A 26,469-nucleotide genomic window follows, 5' to 3' on the forward strand; every position below is an offset into this window, starting at 1 on the left:
TCCTCCTCCTCCTCCTCCTCCTCTCTTCCACCTCCTCTGGTCTTTTTCCTCCCATCTGGCTCCCAGGGGAATGTATCTCAGACCCCACACGGAGCTCTTGCAGACGGTGGATGAGGCATCGGGCTGCCGGCAGAGGGAGGAGGCTGCTGGAGGCTGGCGGCCCTGGGCCACAGCCAGGGGCTAGTGCAGAGCCCAGCCTTTGACCCTCTGGACGGGGAAGCTTCTAGGGACCCCTGTTGCATCCTGCAATAGAGGAGGCTGTGTCGCAGGTTGGCTCAGCCAGGAACCCCCTCACAGGCAGCCCCGAGAGAGGGGAGGGCATGCATGGGCTTGGCTCCCAGGGCTACACTGGCCCCTGCACCCTTCTCCACCGCTGGGACGTGCGGCGCTCACCCTCGGTGTGGAGAAAGGCCCATCGGTTGTTCTGAGCACAGCTTGTCTATCACCCGTGTTCCCCTGCTTGTCAATCGGCAAGGCTCCCGCCCACCCCAGGGTGCTAGGAGCAGGGGTGATGGCCTGGTGGCAGCAGGCTGGGGTCGGACAGCGGTCAGGAGCATGTCTCCAGCGGGCAGGGGCACAAAAGCAGCCGCTGGAGCCAGACCACTGCCACTTTGGGCAAGCGAGTCCCCTGGCCCCGTTTCTTATCCGGGCACCACAGTAGAAACAGTAGTGCCTACAGGGCGGGGTGGCCACAGGGGCGAGCGGAGAGCACGGAGCCCGGTGCCTGGTCTGCATCCCACTGGCCGTCTGTTACTCAGAGGATGGGAACCAGGGACGGGGGAGCTGCCGCGGAGGAGGTGGAAGGGGCCTCTGCAGGGTGGCCCGGGACAGGCCCAGAGGTCCCCGGGCCGAGGAGGGCGCTGCCTGCAGGCAGCCACTGCTGACCTCCCTCCCAGGCTCAGCCAGGGCCCTGCAGGACCAGTTCAGGTCTGGAGAAAGCGGTGGTGACCGATGAGTCTCAGGAGCCAGAGGACCTGGCAGACCCTCAGGCAGGCACCACCCCAAGGCTCTTCCTTGTCCCCAGCGACCCAGCCCCATGGAGCCTGGGACGTGGCCCACGTGGCAGCCAGTCTCACTGCTGTGCAGTAGGAGGCACTGGCTGCCCCCAGGGAAGTCGGTCTGAATCTGGAAGCATCTGAGTTCTGCAGAACACCCAGAGGGGTCCAACCCCACGTCACTGTTGAGTGCAAACATCATCCACAACGGAGGGCAAATCATCACCAGTGAAGCAGCCCCATGGGGTGCCAAGGCCCACTGGGGGCACAGAGCAGGCTGAGGGGCAGAGGACAGGCAGGGGGCAGGTAGTAGTTGGATGGCCAAGGTGGGCTCTGTGCCTGGCTATTAAGGGCGAGGACTCAGCAGATGCTGAAAAGACATGAGCTGGGCATCCCCGGAGTTACTCCCAGGCACTTGCACCTCCATCAATGCCCTGTCTTGGCGCTCTCTGGACAGGAAGCTCCTTGATGGGGTCCACTCTGGCACTCCGTCTCGTCTTCGAATTGCCACTCACTTGATGGCTTCACTACAGACTCACCACTTATGCTCTGATGCCAGCCCAGTGGTGGGGTTGAGAGAGAGGTTCTGCCCCATGGGCTGTGCAGAGCTGGTCTTCATCCTGACCCCCACTCCAGGGATGATGCTACCCCTCCCCCCCAAACCCTCACATTTGGTTATCTGGCTGCAGAAGCCTTTGAGTAGCCCAAGCCCCAGCCTCCCCATGCAGCTCACACACCCACCGCAGGAGGGGGGGGCTGGGGGGGTGGGGCAGGGGAGGTATGGTCCAACCCTCAGCACCAGATGGTATTGGTTCCAAGCTCCCAGATCCTAGTGACAGAGGCTTCTTCCTTTGATGGGCTCTTAGGAGATTCTGTGCTGGTCTATATTTTATGGTGATTGAAAGTTGTCCACAGGGCAGAACCATGTGGGCTTGGGGTGCAGCTGATTAAGAAGAACTGTCTTTGCATCCTCCACAGATACCCCCACCAGGCCCCAGCCAGGATCAAGGGGACAGCAAGGAACAGGGGTGGGGCCGTGGGGCCCAGTTGGTATTACACACGCTGCTAGCACCTTAAACCTCTCACCCAGCGCCTTACGTCTGGCCACTCACCCAAGAACTAGGACTGCGTAGGGGCGCCCCAGCCCTGCCAAGTGCAGGGAGACGTGCAGGTCCAGCTCAACCCCCAGGACCCCCTGCGACGCCAGGCGTCCTGGATGCCACCTGCCAGGCCTCCAAAAGAGCCACTGCCTTGGTTTATCACAGCAGCCGGACTGGCTTATTTTTATTTCTTTTTTAAAATATATTTTTATTGATTTCAGAGAGGAAGGGAGAGGGAGATAGAAACATCAATGATGAGAGAGAATCATTGATTACCTGCCTCCTGTACACCCCCTACTGGGGACTGAGCCTACAACCCAGGCATGCGCCCTGACCAGGAATCCAACCGTGACCTCCTAGTTCATAGGTCAACGCTCAACCACTGAGCCATGTTGGCCAGGCAAGCAGGACTGGTTTAGTCCAGGGGTGAGTGCTGTAAGGGCAGCCCGGGGCGGGCCTCAGGGTGCTCATCCAGAGAGCAAAAGGGACCTTCTGTGGCCATCGTCCGCCCAGGGCCCTGGGTCCGTCCCGTGTGGAAGCAGTGAGACACCTTGAAAAGCCAGAAGCCGGGCGAATGCAGAGCCGCATGTGGGTTTGGCTGTAAAATGCAGGGACGCCTTTGGAGAGGGAGTGTCTGTCTGTAGCCTCCTCTCTTCTTGGCCCGTCTCACCTGCTTCCTGGGAAATGCCCCACCCACCTCTGGCCTGAGGGTTCGCACCCCGTCCCCGCCAGCTCTCACCGGGGCCTCCCCCTGTTCTGTCTTGTTACAGGCCCCAATACCTACGAAGACGCAGCCGCCTACATCCAAGCACAATTTGAAAGCAAAAACCGCTCCCCCAACAAAGAAATTTATTGTCACATGACTTGTGCCACAGACACGAATAACATCCAGGTGGTATTCGACGCCGTCACCGACATCATCATTGCCAACAACCTCCGGGGCTGCGGCTTGTACTGACCTCTTGTCCTGTATAGCAACCTACTTGGTAATGATCCCAGCACTCAGAAAAGCTTGCACACACACACACACACACACACCCCACTGGCAAATGCAAGTTGGTAAATAAACTTTAAAAAAAGGCGTAACAAAAACTTATATATATATATACAGATATATATTAAAAAATTCTTTTTAGTTTGTTCTAGAAAGAGTTTCAGACAGAACTGACCACTACCCCATAGATCAAGGTTTTCCTGAGTCAGCCCATGAGCATGCAGGTGTGTGCCTGTGCGCACGCTCACACACACACACACACACACACACACACACACACACACACATACGAGCCGTGATGGAGTCCTGACTTAGGAGACCAGCCCCGTGGGTTCACCCTCTGAGACCCATGTCTGTGAGCAGAGGGAGGACAAATAGCCTGGCATCAGTCCAGACCCCGTCTCTGCTTCTACCCCGAGCGCTCAGTTCTGCCCGGCTCTCTGCAAATCCCAAAATCCTTTACAAAATGGCCAATGCCCAACCACCTCCCTGCCCTACACCCCCGGCAACAACGGGAAAATTAAGGACGCTTCTCTGTGGGTGGTGGTGGTGGTGGTTCAAGGACTTAGAGGAAGCATTGCTCTGAGCAGCCCCCTGGCTCCTGGTTTCTCTCTTCATGCTGACCAGGCAGAGTCAGAAAAGGGAGGCTTGGTCGGCTTTGTCAGAGCAGCTGAGGGGAGGGACATGCAGGGCGCTAGGGAGAAGGGGGTGAGGGGGAGCAGGGGGCAGGAGGGCCCGCAGGGAGGGGCTGGACTGCAGACCGGACCACTGGGGAGGCCTCAGGGGCCTGGGCTGGGCCTCCCTGGGGTTTCTTCTGATCTTCCTCCCATGCTGCCCCATCTTGCCCGCCTCCAACACATGAGCATTGTGCCAGGGTCTGTTGGTTGGTTGGTTTGTTGGTTTGTAAAAGCAAAGAAACTGGTCGGACTGGACCCCCTTATCTCTCTCTCTACAGACTGCTTCCCGGACTCTCTGCTGTTGACCTTGATCTCCTGGTAGCATGACCTTTTGGCCTTTGTAAGACACACAGCCTTTCTGTATCCAGCCCCTGTCTAACCTATGACCCCAGAGTGACTGACGGCTGTGTATTTCTGTAGAATGCTGTAGAACCCGGTTTTAGTTGAGTCTCTACATTTAGAATTTGAACGGAAAAAAAAAAAGAACATTTCTCATGTGCTTTGTAGCTTAAAAGGAAAATGGAAAACTCACCATTACATCCATATTTCTCTCTCTCTTTTTTTTTTTGAAATAAACATACATCTGCACCTCCCCCACCATCTCACCTGGTGGCAGGTGTGGGGGCACATCCCTGCAGAGGTGCCAGGCCTACCTGTCCGCACCAGGTTTCCAGAATGTGCTCAGACCGGGTTGCGCTCTGCACCCACCACCCACCACCCGCCCCCCACACATACACACACCCCCCCAGCCACTCCAGCTACACGCTCACCCCAGGTTTGTATAGAAAAAGCACAGTGCTCACTGGCCCGTAGCTGCCCAGAATCCGGATCATATGTACAAAGAGCCCCATCGAAAACAGTTTTCCCACCAACCCCCTTTCTACAGACGCCCTTTATCATTGCTTTCGGTTGTTTAGTTTTCTCTTTGTCCTGATGCGCCCTGTGTGCCACATACCCGGTCAGCTTTCCTTGTCTTTGGGAGTTGGGGTTGCGGGTTTTTTTCCTTTGACGTTTTCGCTTCTCGGTCTCAGATGGATGCTCCCCGTGTGTGTGTGTGTGTCCTCCACCTTCTCCTCTGTCTCGGTGACCTGTGTCCACTCTTTCTCACGTGGGGAGGGATGTTTGTGCCGCAGATAAAAAGAACAACAAAAAGAATCCCCCACATTTCTTTTAAACGCCACAAGATGGAAAAGAAAAACACGCAAACATTTAACAAGCAAAGATGGAATGCAGTGTTTACACGAAAGCCAGTTTCCATGACCAGTCCTGTCATTTCTACTCTGACTCGTATTCAAACCCCAAACCTCTTCACGGTTTCACTTTTAAGACATTTGCTGAAGACCAGTCACAGCCATTTCAGATAAAAAAGGAGGTAAAACGACTAAACACAAAAAAATTAAAAATACAGGAAAAAAAAACTTGGAAAAAAAAAAAAGCCCACGGTCTTTCTAAGCCTTTCTATTCCCAATCGGTGAGGTTTCTGTGATATCTTACACACTGCCAGTCTACTTCTCTGACTAATGGAAATTCATGTGTAGCTCAATAAAGAGAATGTTTGTCTGTACTCGGTTCCCATGCGCGGGCTTTGTTGTCACAGGACAGGGAAGGAGGGTTTGAGGGGGCCGCGGACCCTGGGGGGCTGGCGGGCAAGGCTGGAGGGGGCAGAGAGAGAACCCCCGCGACCTTCTCCATGTGCCAGCTGGGCGCAAGGAGGGCAGAGTGGACCATCCTGCCCACAGATGCCCGCTTCCTCCCGCTTCCTCCAGGCTCCCGGCTCCTCCTCGCGTGCAGCTGGCTTTGTTTGTTCCTGAGAGTAACTGTGCAATCGAGGATTGGAAGGGGAAACAGCTGGGAGGGGGGGGGAATCCCAAATCTGCTAATACAGGCTCCTGTTTCTCCTATTCCCAGTGCTTGCACCGCAGTGGGAGAATGGATGGTCCCAAAAATGAGCCAAATTGCCTGGACCCTCTGCCCCCACATTTTGTTATTGATTTCAGAGAGGAAGGGAGAGGGAGAGAAACATCAATGATGAGAATCATTGATCGGCTGCCTCCTGCACGCCCCCTACTGGGGATCCAGCCCGAAACCCTGGCAAGTGCCCTGACTGGGAATCGAACCGTGACCTCCTGGTTCCTAGGTCGATGCTCAACCACGGAGCCACGCCGGCCGGGCCACCTCACCATCTTGAAAAGCCTATGTTACCGCACCCGGGTGCTGGGAAGCCCCCTGCAGGCCAAACACACAAGGGGCGACTGAGATCAGTACACCTGGCATCCAGAGCCCAGTGCCGTCTCCCTGGGTGGCAGCCTCACTACCGCTCTCCCAGGCTGCCAGGTGTTTGCTGTGGTAACTAGCAAATCGGTTGAGACGGAGACCTGGAGGGAAGGAGCACGGCCCATCCAAGTCCTTGTGTCACATCCACGGATCGCTTATTAGCCAGGCAGGCAAGTGCTGCACCGTGCGGTCCAGGGAGAGAGGAGGGCCCTGGAGGTCAGGCCAGTGGGACCCTCTCCACACCCCAACAGATGGGAACGGCCAGCCTGGGCAGTTCCAGGGCTTGTGAAGCTAGTGGAGGCAGGAGGGGACGATACTGCTGCAGACACGGAATGCAAGCCAGTTCCCTCCTGTTACAGAGAACCAGCTGGCCCTTGTCAGCCAGGCCACCCCAGTGCTTTTCCCCTAGCCCCCCTCACCCCAACTTTCCTGCACAGGGAGGCCCACCAGCTCTGTTGATGGGAAGGTTGCACTGCCGGCCACAGCTTGGCCGTGACCGTCGGCATATGGCGTCACTGAAGTTTGCCAAAAGTGAGCCATGTCTGACAGGGTTCTCTCCCAACGGAGCTTTCTTTGCCTGATCTTCCTTAAAATGAGTCAGGAACATCGTTTGAGGAGAGGATGCGGGTTTGGGGGCCCAATGCAGTTAGAACAAGGAGCGTGGGGTCGAGCTCAAGGGGCTCTAACGCCCACTCCTGTCTGGAACCACTTCTGGGCGATGAGATGAGGCTTCCAGACAGAGGGCGTCCAGGCGGGCGGGCAGGCTATTCTGGAACAAGCTCGGTGCAAAGCCGTGGCTCCTTTTACCTGCCGGGCTGTTCCTGCAGGGCTCCCAGCTCCCCTCCCATAATGGGGAGAACCACCCGGGAGAGGACCCCATCTGCTGGCACACTGGGTGCCCAGCGCAAGCGGGAAATGAGGTCCAAGTCCAGTGGCCACCTGGGCACCTAGGACTCTAGCAACACAGAACGTCCACACAAAAGCCTCAAAACTTGGGAGGGTGCGGGGAGGGAACCAAGACCTCAACAAAATATGACCCTAAAGAAGATGGACGGCGTACTATAGACTACTTCCAAAGCCCACAGGCCCCCTGACCTGGAGGCAGCCAGGGCAGCGAGAGGCCATGGGATAGGGTCCTGAGGGGACCCTGGTCTAGCTCCTGCCACTGCCCTTGGCGTCTATCCCAGATGTCCCCAGAAGTGACAAAAGCCGAGTGGGTAGTACCCAGAATCCTTAGCTACCCAGATGCAAAATCTAGCCGTGCGCCTAGGACTTCTCTCCGGGGTCACTCGCTGTGTGAGGCTCCACGCCCGGCTTCCACCTGTCACACTGCGAGGTGCCAGGGTCTCAAGACCTCAAACTGCCTTCAAACCATTCCTCTCCTCACCCATCTGAAACGTAACGTCATCTTCAATCGCGCAACCTGCAGGGTGCAGGGCTGGAGAACCCTCCGCCCAGTCGGCACACAGTCAGAACAGGACCGAGCGACGGCACCTCCGAAGGAAACGCCTTCGCTCCCCCGCACACAGCACACTAAGAATCGAGTTTGCTTTTTATTATTATTATTGTTTTACAATAAAAACAAATAGCTATGCTCTCAGCAAAACAAAACACATTTGTTTTTTAAAAAATCACAGAAATGTACTAACAGCATTTCAAAGGTAAGGCTTCTGAAAGGTTTATTGAAATAAATTATCTTGGCCTAGACATTTACTCATCACTCTTTTTTCAGTTACTTTTCAACATTCTAGAAACTTTCCGTTTAAAATACATTTAACTTTGCCAATAATTTTAGGTAATACTGGATTCTCCCCCCAAAGGACTATCATAACTGTTTTGAAACATTAAAAAAAAAAAAACTTAATCCGATAGGACACAAAACTGAACTATGTAACCTATCACTGCATGTTTCAAATCCTTGAAGTTAAATGCGGGATGAATTTGAAAAGGGCCAGGACCTGGGTCTGCTCCAAGCAGGTGGATGCCGCATCTTACCTTTCTGCGTTTAATTACACCAACAGGAACACAGTGATGAGAATGAAGGGCTCCAGAGAAGACTGGAAAAGTAGCTTTTATTTCTCCAGCAGAGCCCTCCAGAATGTCCTCTCCGTCTCTTCTGGCCCACATTTTCCCCAAGGACAAACCCATAGCCGCTGGCATTGCCTAATTTACTTGACCAAGGAATTCAAACCATAAACCAAAGCTTGCTGCACACCCCTCAGTGCTGCCCGCCCCCCACACATCTGGGGGCCAGTGACACGCAGAGGAGAGGACTGACACAGGGTGGACATGTGAGATGCAGCAGCACCAGCGTAAACGGAAATAAAACCAGCTCTGATTGGGGCTCAGAAAGGAAGTCCCGGATGGACTGGGACACACGGGTCACCAGCTCACACGCTACCCTGGCTGCTCCAGGTATCAAACCAAGAGTTTTCCCAAGAGGCCCTGCCGGCCCAGAGGTCCAGGGGCCCGGTTCCAGCCCCCGTACCACTCTGAACGCCTCTGAGAACAGCATGAGACACACCCTCCAGTGATGGGGCTCCCGCTGTACAGCCCCCACTTCATGAACCTGCCCCACCCCCACCTCCTGCCAGATCGGGGCTGAGACACCAGCACTGGTTGTGACTTATGCGTAAGGCAGTCATTGAAGCTGCTGGCCTCAGGGCCTCTGGCCGCCCACTGCCTCCTGGTCCTCCCCGCCCCCAAGAAGTCCAGGCAATGCCAGAAGAGATCATGCCTTGAGTTAACATGTGCAGTGTTTCTAACGGGAGAAGAAATGTCACATAGAAAGGGTTACAAAAAGGATTACATTTGTCAGCTGTCCAAACACTATGAAGACCACATGCTTTGTACAGCGGCAATGCAGTCAGGCCCCCGTCAGACGCGGGCGGCCAGGCAGGCCTCTTCGGTGGGCGCGCTGCTCGGGGAGGCGGCTGAGCAGGGCCAGGAAGCGCTAGGAGGTCTGCTGCTTCTGAAGTCTCCGTTCTGCGGCCGCGGCCAGCATCCTCCGACGCAGGGTCACGGGGTCGGAGGCCGTGCCTTCCGAGGCCAGGCAGCTCTCTGAGGCCGAGTCATCTTCAGAACTTCGGTTCAAGAACCGCCTTGAACAGAAAACAAAGGATTTGCTTGAGGCGCGAGGAAAGCTGCGGAACAGACACAGAAACACACAGGACGCGTCTTTTTCACCCGTTTTGCAGGCACCTTCGCGAAGCTGTCACTCAGCTCTACCCCATGAGGAGGACCCGCCCCTGAGCCGAGGAGCAGATGTTCTCCGCATGGGATGAGGCGCGTCAAGAGGCAGCACAGCTGTCCGTCCTCTGGCTGTCCCCTCCCCACAGTCACACACAGCACGAAGGCACCCCCGAAGGCACCCCCTGCTCGAATGAACACAATGCTGGCCTGTCCCCAGGGGTTGAACTACAAAGCCCGGCACAGCCACAGGGACAGCCCAGGCCCCAGCTGCACCAACGCTCCCGGGCTGGGCCCACAGCGTGTTGACCTCTCCAAGTCTCGCTTCTTCAACTGGAAGCCTGTCAAATGGGTACAACTGCAGTGCTCCCTCTCAAAGCTGTCAACAGAGTCCAAATAACTGACAGAAAAAGCTTAGAGCACGCAGCACGAGTGCTGTCCGGGTACATGTGGCTGAAGATGTCACAGAATACGGGTGATGCAGCAGTGGAGCCCAGTGTTACCAGATCCTCTGGTTTCTCAAGAGAGGTTTAAAGCCTGACTGTCTAGGCCAGTGGTCGGCTAACTCACTAGTCAACAGACCCAAATATCAACAGTACAAGGATTGAAATTTCTTTTGAGAGCCAAATTTTTTAAACTTAAACTATATAGGTAGGTACATTGTTATTAATTTAGTTAGGGTACTCCTAAGGCTTAGGAAGAGCCACACTCAAGGGGCCAAAGAGCCGCATGTGGCTCTCGAGCCGCAGTTTGCCGACCACAGGTCTAGGTGGCATGGAGTGGTTACCCACGTTGGCACGTGTGTGAGACCTGCTGGGGGCCTGACGTGACCAGGGCCTTCGGGCCACGGGCTCTGACGGGTGTAGACCGGCAGGGCCGGAGGGTCACTCACTTGCGCGCCTGCTGCAGGAGGTCGTCCTTCCGCTGGACCAGCATGCGCTGCCTCTCGTCGGCCGACTTGGAGAAGCGGCTGCCCCGGGCCTCGAAGTCCTCCCCCTCGCTGGGCTCCGCCTCCACCTCGCTGAAGTCCAGCGCCTCCTCCAGCCGAGGACTGAGGGCCAGCGGCACGCGCTCCGCCTGCACAGGAGGAAGCGAGCAGCCGGGTGAGCACAGGCCGCCTCCCGGGCAGATGCCCGCCTGGCCAGAGGCCCCAGAGCGCAATCTCCTGGACCCAAAGCGGGGGCCGCGCACTGGGCGTGGGCACCAGGAAGAGCAGAACCTGACTCACACTGAGCAGGTATACGATCACCCCCACGCCTGGACACGGCACTCTTGGAAAGAAAAACGTTACCCACCAGTTTGCATCCTGGGAATTTTCTGTTCAATTCTAGTAACTGCTCTACAATTTAAACACGTCTTATCATGCTCACCACACAAACTTTATCCCCTCTCCTGGCTCTAAAAACAGTCAAGCAGATAAAAAGGGTAAACTCTACGGATCTTTTTAAACAGAAGTCAGACCATGTGGCTCCTGGTGTAACAGGATATGAACATGGGATTCTCTCGGTTTGGGTCCCCACATGCGCAAGCAGGTACCGACCAGCTACGCTCCTGTGACCAGACACAGACCCAGCTGCCCAGTGTCAGCGTGGCTGCCACCTCCAGGCCATGACCGAGCCAGGGGAGAGGCTGCGGACAGGCCTGTCTGCGCTTCTCTGTCACCCGTGCCCACACCTCCCTCTGCCTCGGTCAAGCAAATGAGGGGATTTCAGAACAGTGTCGCCCGACTCACATCCCTCGAGTCTGGGGCACAGAGGGCCTGGTGTAACCAGCACACTGAGAAATCGGGAGAAAGAAACTGCCTTATCGCAGGTTAACAACAAGGCTGTGATGAAAGCAAGTTTGGTTCCACTTGCTCTGTGGGTGGGGGAGCAGGTGTGGGTCCTGCCCAAGAGCGTCCCTCAGAGGGGGATGTGACCCCCATGCAGGGAGGGGTGGCCATAAGAGCCAGCTCAAGTTCCCAAGTGTAGGCAAGGTTTCTGGTACCCGAAGGGGCAGGGAGATCTCAGAGGTAATGACACAGGGCACGTACACACACTGGGGTCACATGCCCATCCTAACCTCTCTCTCCCTGAGCCTGACCCTACAGGAGTCAGAAAGAACTGTGGTGAGTGGAGGAGGACGCACACAGCTGAGGCAGTCTGCGCTGGGTGTTAACCTTAAACACTGAGACAGACGTGGCGCACACCCTCTCTTAGGCTCTTGCCCCAAGCCCCACCAACTCTGTAAAAGGCAGGACTGAAGACCACTGCCAGGCACACACGTCTCTCCCCAACCCCGCACTCTCCCTCCCTCTGGCGTGCAGGCCTCACCTGGGCCGCAGTCTCTCCCTCGTCCAGGTCACCATTGGGCCTGTCCGCAGGACTGTTCAGTGCAGGTCTGATGCCATCTGACCGCTGAAAGAGACAGCACCATGGTCAGTACAGAGCCGTCCGAGCCTCAAGTGCAGGCACAGGGAAATCTGGAGGCAGAGGGAGCTACGGTCCCACCAGTCTAAGCCCCAAGGCCTCCAGCACCGAGAAATGGAAACGCTGCTACGATTACAGACCGTGTCCCTTCTAATAGCAGTAACTGCACAATAACCAAGTGACAACAGCAGGTCACACGACTACACGCTCTGTAGGAAGCCCCTGATCTCATCACCTCATTCATCTTAGTGTCTATGAAACAGGAGCTGTTGTTCTTTTCATTTCAGGCCTCAACCAGCGATTTTGGGAGTTGGTGTCTACACAGCAGCTCCTCAGCTGTCAGGAGGGACAATGCATTCAAAAGCTGGATCCCAGAGGCCCCCCCATGGGACCAGCTGTAGGCAGCCCCACCCGGAACCTGCTTGATAGCAAACCCCTTACTAGCTGCCTTCCCTTCCTCTTCTCACGGCCCCATGAGCAGCCTGTGTTTCCTGGGACACTTCCCAAATTAGTTACTGAATCCTTGTCCCAGGTCTGCAGCTGGGACGCCCAAAGCCAACGGCAAGGTCAAATAGGTGAGGACCGGTGAGCCACAGCGTGTATCCCCGCCACTGACGCCGAAGCCAGGCTCATTCCCTCTGCAAAGATTCTCAAGTATTAGGGTTTCATTCATAATTTCCATGTTTTTACATACGGGAGTTGAATCATTTCTTGATAGATGATTCTCTGGTCCTGCCACAAAGCTTACCTGTAAGATGTTAACATTTCCTGTGCCCATCATAGGGGTTACATATGGGCCAGGAAACCTGACCTTTTTAGAATGGAACACCATGCCGATGCGAAAGCCCACTGGGGCCGAGGGCGTTATCTCCTAGAGACGGGTCGGCAACTACAGCCCATGGGCCAGATTCACCCTCCACCTGCCTTTAGAACTCAGGCTTTACTAGAACACAGCTGCCTTTGTGCTACGAGGACACAGGTGAGAAGTTACAAAGAGGCTCTATGGCTCACCAAGCCTAAACTAGTCCTATCTGCCCTTCACAGAAAAAGGATGCCAATCCTTGTCCAAAAGGAACCAATGCTATGACCTGCTGGACGGACAAGGGTGGGCTGGGTTGCAGGGTATGTCTACACACACACACACAAAAATAAGGATCTAAATACATTTGTTCCTGTCTTAATCTGGGCCTCTTTGGTAGGTCTGTTCTCAGTCATAATTTAGAAACCCTTCATTAAATCATAAATAATATCTAGTTGTTAAAATAACTAAGTCTCTAGCACAGCGGTTTTCAACCTGTGGGTCGCGACCCCTTTGGCGGTAGAATGACCCTTTCACAGGGGTCGCCTAAGACCATCCTGCATATCAGATATGTACATTACGATTCATAACAGTAGCAACATTACAGTTATGAAGTAGCAACAAAAATAATTTTATGGTTGGGTCACAACATGAGGAACTGTATTTAAAGGGCCAGAAGGCTGAGAACCACTGCTCTAGAGGATCAAATCTTTGTGAAGACAGAATCCCTCTGTCATGCTTAAGACCCAGGTTACCTGTGTGGGAAAAGGTACTTGAATCCGTCCTTCTAAAATGTTGTCTGTGGTTATCTCAACTGAGCGTGTCAGCTGGAGGTCCTGCAGCACGAGCGGGTATGGGACCTGGGGAAACATCTCCTGGATCTGATGAGCCTAAAGGAATACAAAGGTAAAGGCCACAGAAACGTTCACTCTCAACAGCTCCTCCGGAGGGCCCGGTGTGGCAGGCTCTGGGCCCTGACTTGGCATCTGCCATGAAAGCAAAGGCAAGGGGCCACTTCTATTCTGCAGATCCCCACGCACCCCACTCCCGTTTATACCTCTCCAGGGCACACAGGTACCTTGAGACATCGATTTGAAAATAAAAAGGGACAGAAGTCCAACTGGATCCTAAAACAGGCTCAACGAGAATATTCCAGTTTTCAAAAGTGTGCATTAAGTTGGGTATAAAAATGTGTCCTCCTTAAAGACATAGTTCCAAAAAGGAACAAACTTCTGATTCACACCCCATGGGTGAAATTCAAATGCATTTTGTCACATGAAAGAATCTCAACTCAAAAATTCCATTTACATGACACTTTGGAATAGCAAAATTATAGTGATTGCCAGAGGGTGGAGGTGGGGAGAGAAAGTGATTACAAAGGGGCACCATGGAATTTGAGGGGAAGAGGAATGGAACTGTTCTCTATGTTGATAATGGTGGTAGTTACACAACTATATGAGTTTGACAAAAATCGCAGAACTGGATACTAAAAAGGGTGAAATTACTATATGTAAATGAAACCTAATCTGAATAAAAAGAATTATAAAAAATGTGAATTGCTAGCCCTAGCCGGCTTGGCTCAGTGGATAGAACATCAGCCTACGGACTGAAGGGTTTTGGGTTTGATTCCAGTCAAGGGCACATGCCTGGACTGTGAGTGCGATCCCCAGTGTGCAGCGTGCAGGAGGCAGCCAATCAATGATTCTTTGTCATCACTGATGTTTCTCTCTCTCTCTCTCCCTCTCCCTTCCTCTCTGAAATCAATAAAAATATTTTTTAATTAAAAAAAAGAAAACATTTGGTAGGCCTAAAACAATTATTAATAAAAGGCATATGATTCTTTCCAGTCAATAATTTCCCCACTAACTATTTTGGCTAAAATCAAGAGAGTCCAAGAATGGCCTGGATTACAATAGAATGAACTTCACAGTACCCAGAAAAGGTCAGATTATCTGCCACAAAGTAAAAAAGAGTTTTGCAAACCAGTTTCAAAATTTAAAACACAAGAATCTGAGTGATGTCAGTGAATGACTAAAATGCCCCTAAAAATCCTGCCGTTCTGCCAGAGCGACGTCAGGACCAAGCAGGCTGCTCTCAGCGCACACGGGCCTAGCCTCCCTCCCCTCCCATCCCCAACCCTCTCCTCAGAGCAGCTGGCGGGCCTTACCATCGCGTTAAGCTGGGAGTTGCTGGCCTGCGTGATGCCTAGAATGTTGGTGGTGTGCATCACTTCGACTGAAAAACTCGGCAGCCAACTTGCAATCCGGGACCCTGAAACAGACAGCACCGGTGTAGAGACCTGAACAGCACTCCTCCTAGGAGCATGCCAGGAGAAATGTGAACGTGTCCAGTTTAGCCTGGGATTTATAGAATTCGACAGGAGGAACTACAGGATGGGCCACAACCCCTGGAATTCTAAGTGTGGTTTTTACTCTCGCTCCTCTCCCCCCTGCTAGGGGGCAGAATGTTCATATTTATGAGCAAACAAACGGCTCCAGCTCTGCTTCTGCTTCAGACACCACTGGAAAGGCTGCTCCGTGACCTGCGTCCCAGGCTTGAGCACGACACCACCGCCACCAGTTGTCACCAGCAGTTAGCTGTGCAGAGGTCAGAAGCGCCCCTTGCAGGCATTTTACGGCTCCTCCTCCCTGCCCCACCAGCCACCTTCACACAGAACCTAGTAGAATGGCTGGTACACAATAACCCCTCAGCGCTATCGATACCTTCTGAACATTCTCAACTGAAACTGAAATGTTACATTACAGTGGCCTGTAAGGGCCGTTTATAACTGAAACCACATCCACCCCAGGGTACTGTTTCAGAGGTTAAAACCCGCTCACCGTCGAAGTGGAAGAAGTGGTTGTGCTGGTTTAAGCGAGGTCTGCCCTCAGCGGCTGCCACGGGAACCAAGTTCTCATCCAGGTTCTCTCCGGGATGGTCCTCCCTGACGCGATTGTTGTCAGCGATGTTCAGGGACATTCTGCACGTCGGGCAGGAGGTGTCCTGTTCTAGCCAGGAGCGAAGACAGGAGCTGCCAAAAAGTGCACAATCACCTCTCCTCAGCATATTTTGTGAGAACTCGCCAGAAGTACTCAATGTATCAAATGTGTTGTCATTTTACTTTCTATTTACCAGTAGGTGAGATTTAAATGTTGAGAAACATCCGTTGACATTACCTCTTTGCCCTACTTCACTCTAACATACTTCTAGAATGATCAGCTGTGAACATTAATTCATTCACATACATGGTCATCTACCAAGACCTTTCTCCAATACGACTTCATCACACGGCTCACCATCTCCCTTCCCCGCCCTATCTGAGCACCTGAAAATGCATGCGGCTGAGTTATTCTCTACTCCTGCTAGGATTCGTAGTGAGCACCCGCACGCCCCTTCCCGGGCTCCTACTTGTGGAAGAGATGGCCACAGGGCAGCTTCCGTGCAGCCTGCATGGAGTCCCAGCAGATGGCACAGTCGTCGTTATTGACAGCCAGCTCCTCTGGAGTTGCAACTGCAAACCTGCGAACGACAGAATGCGCCCGGCAGGAATAACTCCACAGCGTATTCCAAGCACCACTGAACGGACAGGAGGTGTCTTGTTCTAGCCGGGAACGAGGACAGAGCTTTCCTATCAGCAGTCACAGGGGAGCCCAGTAAAAAATTGCCACCATCAAACACAGTACACCTGCTCTCCTTCATGGCCTACCAAAGAGCAAGTGAGGGGTTTACAGGCAGGAACTTTGTCCTGACCATGGCTCCTGTTAGCAATGACTCCAGGAAACATTTCTGGGCAAATGAGAGGAGTGAAGACCCCCAGAGAGCCGAACAGTCCCCTCGGGCACAAAGAGGGTCCCCATTAATCGCACTCTTTCAGGCTTGTTTAGCCTCAGGCTGGCCAGTGAGTACCTCCTTCAATGCGGATAAGAGTGTGAGTGTGAGTGTGAGTGTGAGTGTATGTGTGTGTGTGTGTGTGTGTGTGTGCGTGCGCATGTCAACTTATAATAAATGACATGAGTAAAGAATAAGTGAGACCCACATTCTTAAAATAAAGAGGACAGATGCCCAAGGAAGCTCCCATATAATAATGATGATGATAAAAGTGACATAATAATAAGAACCTAATATTTACTTAGGGTGGTAAACACACAATACAATATAAAGATGATTATTGTAGAATTGTATACGTGAAACCTAGATAATTTTATTAACCAATGTCACCCTGATAAACTCAACAACAGAAAAAAAGAACCTAATACTTACTGAGCACATGCTAGTACGCAGTACTAGAATATTCTAAGTTGACTGCACCTAGCCTCCCATGAATCCGCCAATAGTTCCAGGAGGAAGGTTCTGCTATCATCCCGAGAGGAAATACACAGAGTCAAAGAAACCGCTCACAACCACAAGCAGGTGGGGATTCACAGCCAGGCAGGCTGGCCCCAGGGCCTACCATCTTCCCCATCCTGTTAGCAGCTCACAAAACCAAGTTCTCATATAACCCGGGATCGGTTATCATTAAAGAGCTAAGCTGAGACAATGTGGGCCCTGTCAGCTTGTGCTTGCTCACCTGGCTTCCATGTTCCCAACGACATGCAAATAGTTCTTGTGCCGGCGGATTCGGCGCTGGACCTCATGAAACAGGTACCGCAGCTGCATGAAGATGACCAAGCTGGCCATGGATAACCAGATGTTGCCAAATAACTTAACAAGAGGGGAAGAGAGTAAAATGCACATGAAACATGAATGTGAACCTGCGAGTGATGAAGGGGAGGGGTGCAACAGAAGCTCTTGTTATGTATTTGGATATGGGAAGAAGCAGTAAAGACAACAAAATGTTAACAGTGATCTCTGAGCGTCTTTTGGGGGGGAGGCGGTTTTTTGTGTGTGTTTTTTTTAACAAAAACTATACATTTTTTTCCTTTTAAAAGGGTATATTTTCAAAGTTACTTTCGAAGTATTTAGAACTGTGCGAGTCTAACCCAATAATTTTTAAATACTTCTTTAATAGGCTTATAATTTAAATAAACCGCCTGCCAAATATGCTAATTCTCATCATTATTAGATCACTTAAGTGCTAACCAATGAAGGAGTTCAACATTTTCATTTCTTGAAGACCAAAAGTAAAACGTAAACAATGAAGGGGATTTAAGTATAAAGACGTTTTTTGCTACAAAAATGGAAAATGTATGACTCACGAAGTAGCTAACTCTGCAACAATTCCCATTACCATTTACAAAGAAACCACTAAATATTAGAACACACGGAAACTATGGGAAGAGGAATTCCCTTAACTTTTTGCTAAAGAATTATCTATTGACTTGGGCAGCAGAGTTAATAAGCCTCCCAGGAGAGTCAGCAAACTTCCCCTGAGCTGGGCGCAGTGGTTCCGGGACACGCTTTATCCCCCGTGGCAGAGAGAGGGGCGGGCACAGCGGCACTCACTGGTATGGTCTTACGTGGCTCATCCAGCAATGTTTCCTCCTTAGTGTACTGACCAGGGTTCCTGATTCTGAAAACCTTCACTCCCCGAGAAAACTTACCAACATGTGGATGTGATGCATGAGGTCCAGAGATAAGAGAGTGAGCTCCATGACAAAATCTGTGTAATAGACATACGTCCCCTTGCCTTCCCATGTCCCTTCGTGATTGAGGTCCCAAAGGTGGATCACGTATCTGCCATGAATACAGAAAAATCGTCTTAACATTCTCCTGTTACAATTGAATATGGTTTAAACATGATATAGGAGAGTCACATTTTAATAGATTTTATACATTTTATATCTTATAACCAACTGTATGGATAGATGTCAATCACCTCCCTCCCGAATTTCTACTCACCGCAAAATTACATGAGCAGTCCTCACTGTGACAAGAAGAGACTGTAAAATATAAAGTCATATTTTTCCTTTTAGTCAAATTTAGGATTCCTCAGGCCAAACTTACTTTTATAAAATGATAAAAGTCAAATATTGCTCAGTTCAATTTAAAAGCAGGTTGTCAAGGGGTGTGGGGTGGGAATTGGATGAAGGGGGTCAAAGGTACGAATTTCCAGTTATAAGAATAAGTCCTAGGATGGAATGTAAACACGATGACTATGGTTACACTGCTCTGTGGTATATTTGAAAGTTGCGAAGAGAACAGATCCTGAAAGTGCTCATCACAAGGAAAAAAACAGTTTTGGTACTGGTATGAGATGATGGATGTTAACGAAATTTACTATGACAATCATTTCACAGTATATGTAAGTCAAGTCATGATGCTGTACACCTAAACTTACACAGCACCGTATGTCATTATACCTCAATAAAACGAAAGGAAAAGAAGGCAGGTGGTTCAAGTTTACCAACCATTTTCTTTCATCTGCTTCAAATTTCCATGGAGTATTTTCATCATCTAGCAACCCAGCTTCTCTGAGCCCTTTACTACTGACAGGTGACAAGCAATTACACCTGTCCATCTCCTAAGGCTGCCTTCTACAATCTGAAGTCATCCTCGTAGCTGGATGATCACGTCTATTTTATAAGCATTCAGTGACACTGCTGGTTACCTAAGAAGGATTTTGGCGCTTGGTGACCCCACACCCAAAGTACAGTTAGACAGCACTACCCGCAATATGAGCACCTGCTCTCCACGCAGCGCTGTGTGCACTCCCTCTGCCCACAGGGAGGAAGACAGAATAAAGGAAACAAAAACAAAATAAAACCCTCGTGGTGCCGAAACCGGTTTGGCTCAGTGGATAGAGCGTCGGTTTGTGGACTGAAGGGTCCCAGGTTCGATTCCGGTCGGGGGCGTGTGCCTGAGTTGCGGGCACATCCCCAATGGGAGATGTGCAGGAGGCAGCTGATCGATGTTTCTCTCTCATCGATGTTTCTAGCTCTCTATCTCTCTCCCTTCCTCTCTGTAAAAACTCAATAAAATATATATATTTAAAAAAAACAAAAAAAACAAAAAAAACAAAAAACCCTCGTGGTACTTGGTGTTATAGAAATTAAGATTTTCTTCTTAATCTACCAGAATAGAACTGTTAAATTAATATTTGAGATTAGGACACTCCCAGTTATAAATGGAAAATATTTTACCATACATAGAAGAGAAACACTATAAATATAAAAATATAATTTAGCTCAAAATAGCACACCTGTAGCATAATAAATTATCTTAAAAGAATAAACAGTAATGAACTAAAGTAAAATATGTACTATAGTATGATCCATAGGCCTAATTTAAGTGTTTTCATTTTTAGGTATACCTTGTTCAAAGGTTGGCTTAATATTAATTAAAAGAGAGCCAAAAAAGGAAAACACAATATTATTCAAATGATGGTTTATAATAAAATATATCTAAAATATGCTAATTAACACTAGTCAGTGTAAAGTTTTAGACAGATAGTTTTCAAGAGAAAATATAGGCCCAGCTGGCATGGCTCAGTGGTTGAGCGTCAACTTATGAACCAGAAAGTCACGGTTCGATTCCCGGTCAGGGTATATGCCTGGGTTGCAGGCTCAATCTCTAGTAGGGGACGTACAGGAGCCAGCTGATCAATGACTCTCTCTCATCATTGATTTTTTATGTCTCTCTCCTTCTCCCTTCCTCTTTTATTGATATTATTGAAATCAATAAAAAGATTTTTTTAAAGAGAGAAAATATAGTTGTATACTTTTCACATATAGAAAGTACTCAACTAGGATTATAAATGTTTTTATTAAGTACTTAAATGTTCCTTTCCTAATTTTACTTACACTACTATACTCAGAAATGAATGCTATTTAACAAAAAAAATTTAACCCTATTCCAACAAATTCCCAATACTTTAAACTTAGTGTTTTTGGTATTAGCTCATCAGCTTTAATATATTTATTTCTTTTTTTTCATTAATAATAGCTATTATGGACAAGATAAAAAGTATTTTGTCTTTGGCCTGAGGAAAAAGCAGAAATCGGTATTTTCAAAAAGGTCTAAAAAGCAAATTTTAAAATATACATGAATATCAAATTATTCGTTCAAAATAATATATTTTAAATATTAAATTATTCTATAAAATCTTAATTCCTGCCCTACCTATGAAAAAACAAGTATAGAGTACTCCTCTTTACTTACTACTACTCATTGCTTATAGTGTCTTAAGGGAAAAACCTTCCTACTTGGGAGTCTCTGGACTTAGATTGTGCCACTAGCCACTCTGGAACCTTCAGCAATTCACTTCACCCTCTGTGCCTGAGTGCCCATCCATGAACAGGAATAATAAAATGAGTAAGTACATGTAAAAATGAGTCAATACACGTAAGGCATTTAGAACAATTCCTAGTAGATAGTAAGCACTACTTAAATGATGGCAAAAATAACCACTTTTAGATTGTAGAAAGAAGTATATGAAATAACACCAATGAAAGCATTCAGTACCAGTACCCAACACAAAACAGACTCAAAAAATGCTTGTTAAAATGAAAGACAGGTGTCCATCAGTCACTGCATGGGTGCAAACACCTGTCCGTCCTCCTCTAGTTTCCTAGAAAATATTTAGAAATGGGATCAGAGCAAAAGCCTGTCTGCATCTTACCTCCACGGCCATGAAAGCCAGCGTGTGCATCCCGTGGATGTAGCCTGTGACACAGCAGATAACCGCTAGCCCACAGCAGGAAAGCAGCATCGCCATCAACAGAGACAGCACTCGGCCATGGCTGCTCATCGGTGTGGTGGGAGAAAAAGAGAGCTGAAACGCACAAAACAGGAGAAGGAAGCTCATTCTTCCTCGTGGCAGTGAGAAACTCCAGGTTAATCTTGGTGGCTTTGCTTGGGGCTCTGTGCTTAGCTGCGTGGCCCAATGCGAATCACAGAAAAGAACCCCATTACCAGATGGCCCAAACCCTCCAACCAACCAAAATATGAGCATGAGATGAAGTATGGAGCTCTTTATCATTTAATCTCCTGCATATAACCACATACATTATATTTTCATCTCAAATTCTTAAGGATCCCCTCTTACCAGCAGATCATAAGCCTCTAGAAGCAATTTCCAGAGGCACGTCCCCTCTCCTAACATTTACCAGGGCTCAGCACAGCACCACTCCTGTTTTTCTTTCTCATCTTGCTCTAGCTCTCCTCCCCAAAACCACTTGGCGGGCCCTTGGAGTCTGCCAGGACTGGACAACTGAAATGTAACCAGGTGCAGACTTACTACTATAATGCTATGTTAACATATGCAAGGAGAGGCAACAGCTCGGAAAAGCAGGCCTGGAGCTGTAGGTCCTGAGCAGGAAGGTGTGGACAGCAAACCGGTTAGGGAGGCGGAATTGTGTAAGCTGTAGCCTTTGAGACTGAGCTAACTCACACAGAGGGGCAAGAGCCGCCGGCCCATGATGACGGGTAAAGAGGGGGCAGACAAGGCCGGGCGTGGGTTTCACTGGCGGGCAGAACTGTAGGTTATCGGGTGCATGAAATGAGTTTCGGAGCACGAAGGGGTGAGGGCTCACTGCAGAGCTCTGATCTGACCTAAAGCCTCGATGCAGATCTTGTGCCCAGACGGAAAGGGATTCACTTCTCCTGGGACCAGGGAAACCAGAGAGCTAATTCAGTCCCTGCCCAGGGGTGGAAACAGTGTAAACTACTCAGAAAGGAGAGCTCCGAGAACCAGACTGAGAGGGAGCCAGTGGAAGGAGACCAGAAGAGAAATTTCTGGGAGACCAGCATTTTTTCAGTTTACATGTTAAGGTTTCCTGCGCTGTGATAGAAACAGTCTGTGTAAGTGAACTGGCCCACGTGGGCTGTAATGTAATACGGGACTGGAGAGGGGAGGAAGCCTCCCTGCCAGACACTGATCCCGCTTTCCTTAGCTGCTGCACAAAGTCCCTCAAGAAGCAAGCAGTGGGGCCTCGCCGTTTGGCTCAGTAGATACAGCATCGGCCCGCGGACCCAAGGGACCCGAATTCGATTCGGGTCGAGGGCACGTACTTCGTTGCAGGCTCCTCCCTGGCCCGAGCTCTGGTCAGGGCTTGTGCAGGAGGCAACCCATCAATGTGTTTCTCTCACATCGATGTTTCTGTTTCCCTCTCTCTTCTCTCTCAAAAAATCAATGGAAAAATATCCTTGGGTGAGGGTTAACAAAACAAAACAAAACAAACAACAAAAGAAAAATACAGTGGGTACCGGATCCAGGAGCCTTCCTCTAAAGAGCTACCCCAACATGCCTGACATGGCTCATTCACATTAAAGGATATAAACCTGGCGAATGTGCAACACAGCAAGCCAAGGGCGAGGCTGAAAACTCACATATTCAAATCGGTCCTTGCAGAGCTGAACCATCAGGTGCAGAAAGACAAGTCCGGCAAACCAGAGGCACCACATGACCACCTCTCCCACTGTCTGGACATTCAGCACCCCGAAAATGAAAATGAACTTGTAGAAAATAAAGTTCCAGAACTTGTCTTTGAGGTGCTACAAAGAGAAAGATTTACAAAGGTTAGTCCCATCACACCTGACCAATTTAAGAAAAGTTAACAAACAAAAGCTGACTTTTATGGAGAAAATAGTCTATTCTCAGCTCTATCACTTGTCCACAGAAAATAAAAGGCAAAGGAAAAAATAAGCCCTCTGAAGAATAGAGAAGTCACCTTGAAAGTAATTTCCAATTCTGGATTGTAATCCTAAATCACTTACGGAATTTTAGCCACCAAAAGGGGAGAGCTATTAGTCTAGCGCATTATGAATTAAGTAACACATATACTTCCAACTCAAAGTAGAAAAGAATGGTGGGGGCTACAAGTATTTTTACCATGTTTGCTCTCTGGATTCTACAACAAATAATAGAAAAGATGCCGAAACCGGTTTGGCTCAGTGGATAGAGCGTTGGCCTGCGGACTCAAGGGTCCCGGGTTCGATTCCGGTCAAGGGCATGTGCCTGGGTTGTAGGCACATCCCCAGTGGGAGATGTGCAGGAGGCAGCTGATCGATGTTTCTCTCTTATCGATGTTTCTAACTCTCTATCTCTCTCCCTTCCTCTCTGTAAAAAAATCAATAAAATATATTTTAAAAAAATAATAAAGATTAGACTTTTTAAAAAATCCTTAAGATTAAAGAATAACATGAGCACATTTGGCAGCCCATAATCATTGTAAGTACCAAAAAAATGCACAACAAATAGGCATCAGCGTTAACATTTCACTTATCATAAGTAAGAATCTTTCCAATGTCAATGAATATTCTCTGAATATATCATTTAAGTGGTTACAGATGAACACTGAAACTGGTTGTAATTTTTCGCCATTCAGAAAATGGTGTGATGAATGTCTATGAGCGTCTATTTCTTCACCATATCGAACCATCCACCAGACTTCCAAAGTCATGAAAGTGCACATCCCATGGCCAGTGCATATCTGCCTCACTGTACTCTCCCCTACCTACACTGAGGACTTCCAGTTTTAAAAATCTTTCTTGTACTGGCCCTGGCAGGTGTGGCTCAGTTGGTTGGGCATCGTCCTGTGCACCAAAAAGTTGACAGTTTGGTGCCTGGTCAGGGCACATGCCTAGGTTGCAGGTTCGATCCCTGGTCAGGGTGCATACAGAAAGCAACTGATCTCTGTTTCTCTCTCACATCAATGTTTCTTCTCACCCCCCGCCCCCAGCTTCAATGAAAACATATTTTTAAAAAACTCTTTCCTATACTGAAAAAAGGGCAATGAGGGGCGTCTGGCCAACAGATATTAAAATATACTATCAAGCCATCTATGGGAGTGATGGAATAAAAATGTGACTTCTAAGTTTACTTTATATATAGTTTTGAATCATGTAAATGTTTCACAAAGTCAAAAATTAAAACAGAAAAGGCAAAACTGACTAAAAACTGAACTTGAACCTAAATGTGTAACAACTTGATACACAACGATGTAAAGAATGTTCTTGGGAGCTTTTACAGATGGTGCTCTGATGTACACCCTCTGCACAAAGAGCAGAATGACCCAGGAGTCCTTGGTGGGGTATCTGTTTCCAGATCTGGGGCAGGCAGAGCACAAAGTGAACCTAGAACATTGTGTGCCCTGGTTGGACTCTTCCCTCCGTCATCTATTTGCTGTGTGACTTTGGGAAAGTCACTTAACATTCCCATGCTTTGGCGTCCCCACCCATAACATGGGTCTTTTCATGGCTTCTATCTCATACTCATAAAATGTTGGGGAACTAAGTAAGTTAAGAGAAGTGCCATAATAGGCATTAAGTGCTTAAAACACTTCCTGATTCTAAACCTCCACTTTACAGTTTAACATCTGTCTCATTTTAGGTTGTCTTTGCCTCTGGCATTCCTCTAGTCTTGAACTTTAAGCACTCACAGAGCAAACCCATGTCAATTCTGTGGAGTCCTAGCTCAAAATAATGCTTAATAAATGCTCCTGGATGACATTAGTCAAAAAGCCATCACAGAGCCGCCTGACAACACTCTCTATACTGACAACACTGGACACAGGGCTGAGGAACAGACGTGCCCATGATGATTACCGCCAGGGCTTGAAAAAATCTCTGCGATACTCCGAGGCTGTTTTCTGTACGTTTCGTTTCGAACTGATCCTTAACATTTCAGAAAAAGAAAGGAACAGTGTCTAAGGCCCACGGTGCCAGCTCCGTCCATCAGCAATTAGATGGCTTGCCTGGCCTGACCAACTTCTGGCCCACAAGTCAAGTTTTCCTTGAAGAAGAAAGCATCAAAAGAAGCTTTGTATCCTCCCCAAAAAGCCGACATTCCACTGATCCCATCTGGGAGACCTCTGGAGTTACTTTGGAGAAAGTGATGAGACTAATGAAAAGTCCCCGGGAAAACAAACAGTCCTGCTCATAACAGCGCCCAAGCTCTCCACCCCCACAGTAAGTGCTCTGCACCAAGCCCTGGCTGATCTGGTAACAGGAGATCTGGGCTGGAAAGGGTAAGGAAGGAGGGAAGCCATTGTACTTTTAATGGAGTAGGTTCCTGTGCCTCACCACTGAGATAAGAGAAAGTAAAATACAGTTTGGTTTGAATGTTGTTATTTCAACGGCCAGTTCTAAATTCTTATTTTAAAACACAGCATTCTATACTCTAGCCACTAAAAGCTTTGGGGGACTGCCGATCTGTGCAGTAATGCATTCTGAGAATAATGTGCAGTCAGACTGTCTCACCTAAAAGAAGAAGAAATCACCTAATTTCCTGCTTGGAGAACAGTCCTAAATTACTTTTCCAAAGGGAAAAATTAAAATCTCTCCGTAAATTCCTTTGGAAAAGAATTCCATACTTTAAAGACTGATAGCTATGATTATTCACACTAAAATCTGTGCATCTTTTAAAACTACATTCATAAAAGTCATGGGTAAAGCAGCTATAAATAATATCGGGACAACTTGGCTACACTGAATATGGTCTGCGGATGACGTAAAGTATTTTTATCAATGCTAACTTCCTGATTGTGACCACTGTGCTCCAGTTACACGAGAAAATGTCCTTGCTCTTAGGAAATACACACTGAAGTATTTGGAGGGAAAGGGCCTATGATGACCACAACTTACTCTCAAACAGATCACAAAAAAAAAGTATATAGAAATAATAGGCACATGTTAATGCAAATGAGACAAAATGTTAACTGTGAATCAAGTTCTTTGTAGCATCCGTGCAACTTTTCTGGAAATTTGAAATGATATCAACTAAAGAAAATCTGGTCCTAAGAATCCATCCTTGCCGCCTGCACTTACCTGCCTCTCGCTCACTCGAAGAGGGCCGAACACGATGCACTGGATTAGCTTGGCCATCAACATCAAAACACAGCAAGCAGTGTTGACTAGAACCTGCACACAAACCAAAGAGAGGAAGTTTGCTTCCTTCTGTTGAAAACCAAAGCAGCTCTAAACTTTATGTTAGGGATCCAGCCCTCATTCCCGATGACCAGCCTTCCCAGTTCTCTACCAGCACAAGGTAAGTAGTATTTGAAGGGCACTTTCACAAGGTGGGGTGGGTACACGGGGAGGGAGGAGAGGCGCCGGGAAATTCACAGGCCTGTTCCACAATGTACCTCCAAGGCCAT

The 26,469-nt window shown here is 49.2% G+C and overlaps 2 protein-coding genes across 4 annotated transcripts in view; one reads left to right on the forward strand and one right to left on the reverse strand.

The window, feature by feature from the left end:
- Nucleotides 1–5,330, forward strand: part of GNAO1 (guanine nucleotide binding protein (G protein), alpha activating activity polypeptide O) — a 119,317-nt gene extending 113,987 nt beyond the window's left edge. Inside the window, exons 8-9 of one of the 3 annotated variants that reach the window (XM_006764347.2) lie at nt 2,988–3,081; nt 4,045–5,330. In XM_006764347.2, the coding sequence (XP_006764410.1) occupies nt 2,988–3,053 (66 nt within the window). In that variant the 3' untranslated portion in view covers nt 3,054–3,081; nt 4,045–5,330. Of the gene's footprint in view, nt 1–2,865; nt 3,520–4,044 lie in introns of those variants that run through there. The other 2 variants (XM_006764345.2, XM_006764346.2) reach the window with 2 other exon arrangements.
- A 2,363-nt stretch (nt 5,331–7,693) lies between these two features.
- On the reverse strand, nt 7,694–26,469 carry AMFR (autocrine motility factor receptor, E3 ubiquitin protein ligase). The gene is made up of 14 exons (XM_015564355.1): nt 26,458–26,469; nt 26,141–26,290; nt 22,703–22,867; nt 20,994–21,146; nt 18,275–18,315; nt 17,977–18,109; nt 17,004–17,137; nt 15,845–15,955; nt 15,277–15,467; nt 14,604–14,707; nt 13,192–13,326; nt 11,542–11,625; nt 10,122–10,306; nt 7,694–9,141 (listed from the first exon to the last, which is right to left on the reverse strand). The coding sequence occupies exons 1-14, from the start codon at nt 26,467–26,469 to the stop codon at nt 8,994–8,996; spliced, it is 1,746 nt and encodes a 581-aa protein (XP_015419841.1). The 3' UTR covers nt 7,694–8,993.

Source organism: Myotis davidii, unplaced genomic scaffold, assembly GCF_000327345.1.
Source record: "Myotis davidii unplaced genomic scaffold, ASM32734v1 scaffold2621, whole genome shotgun sequence".
In the NCBI taxonomy this organism is placed as follows: Eukaryota; Metazoa; Chordata; class Mammalia; order Chiroptera; family Vespertilionidae; genus Myotis; species Myotis davidii.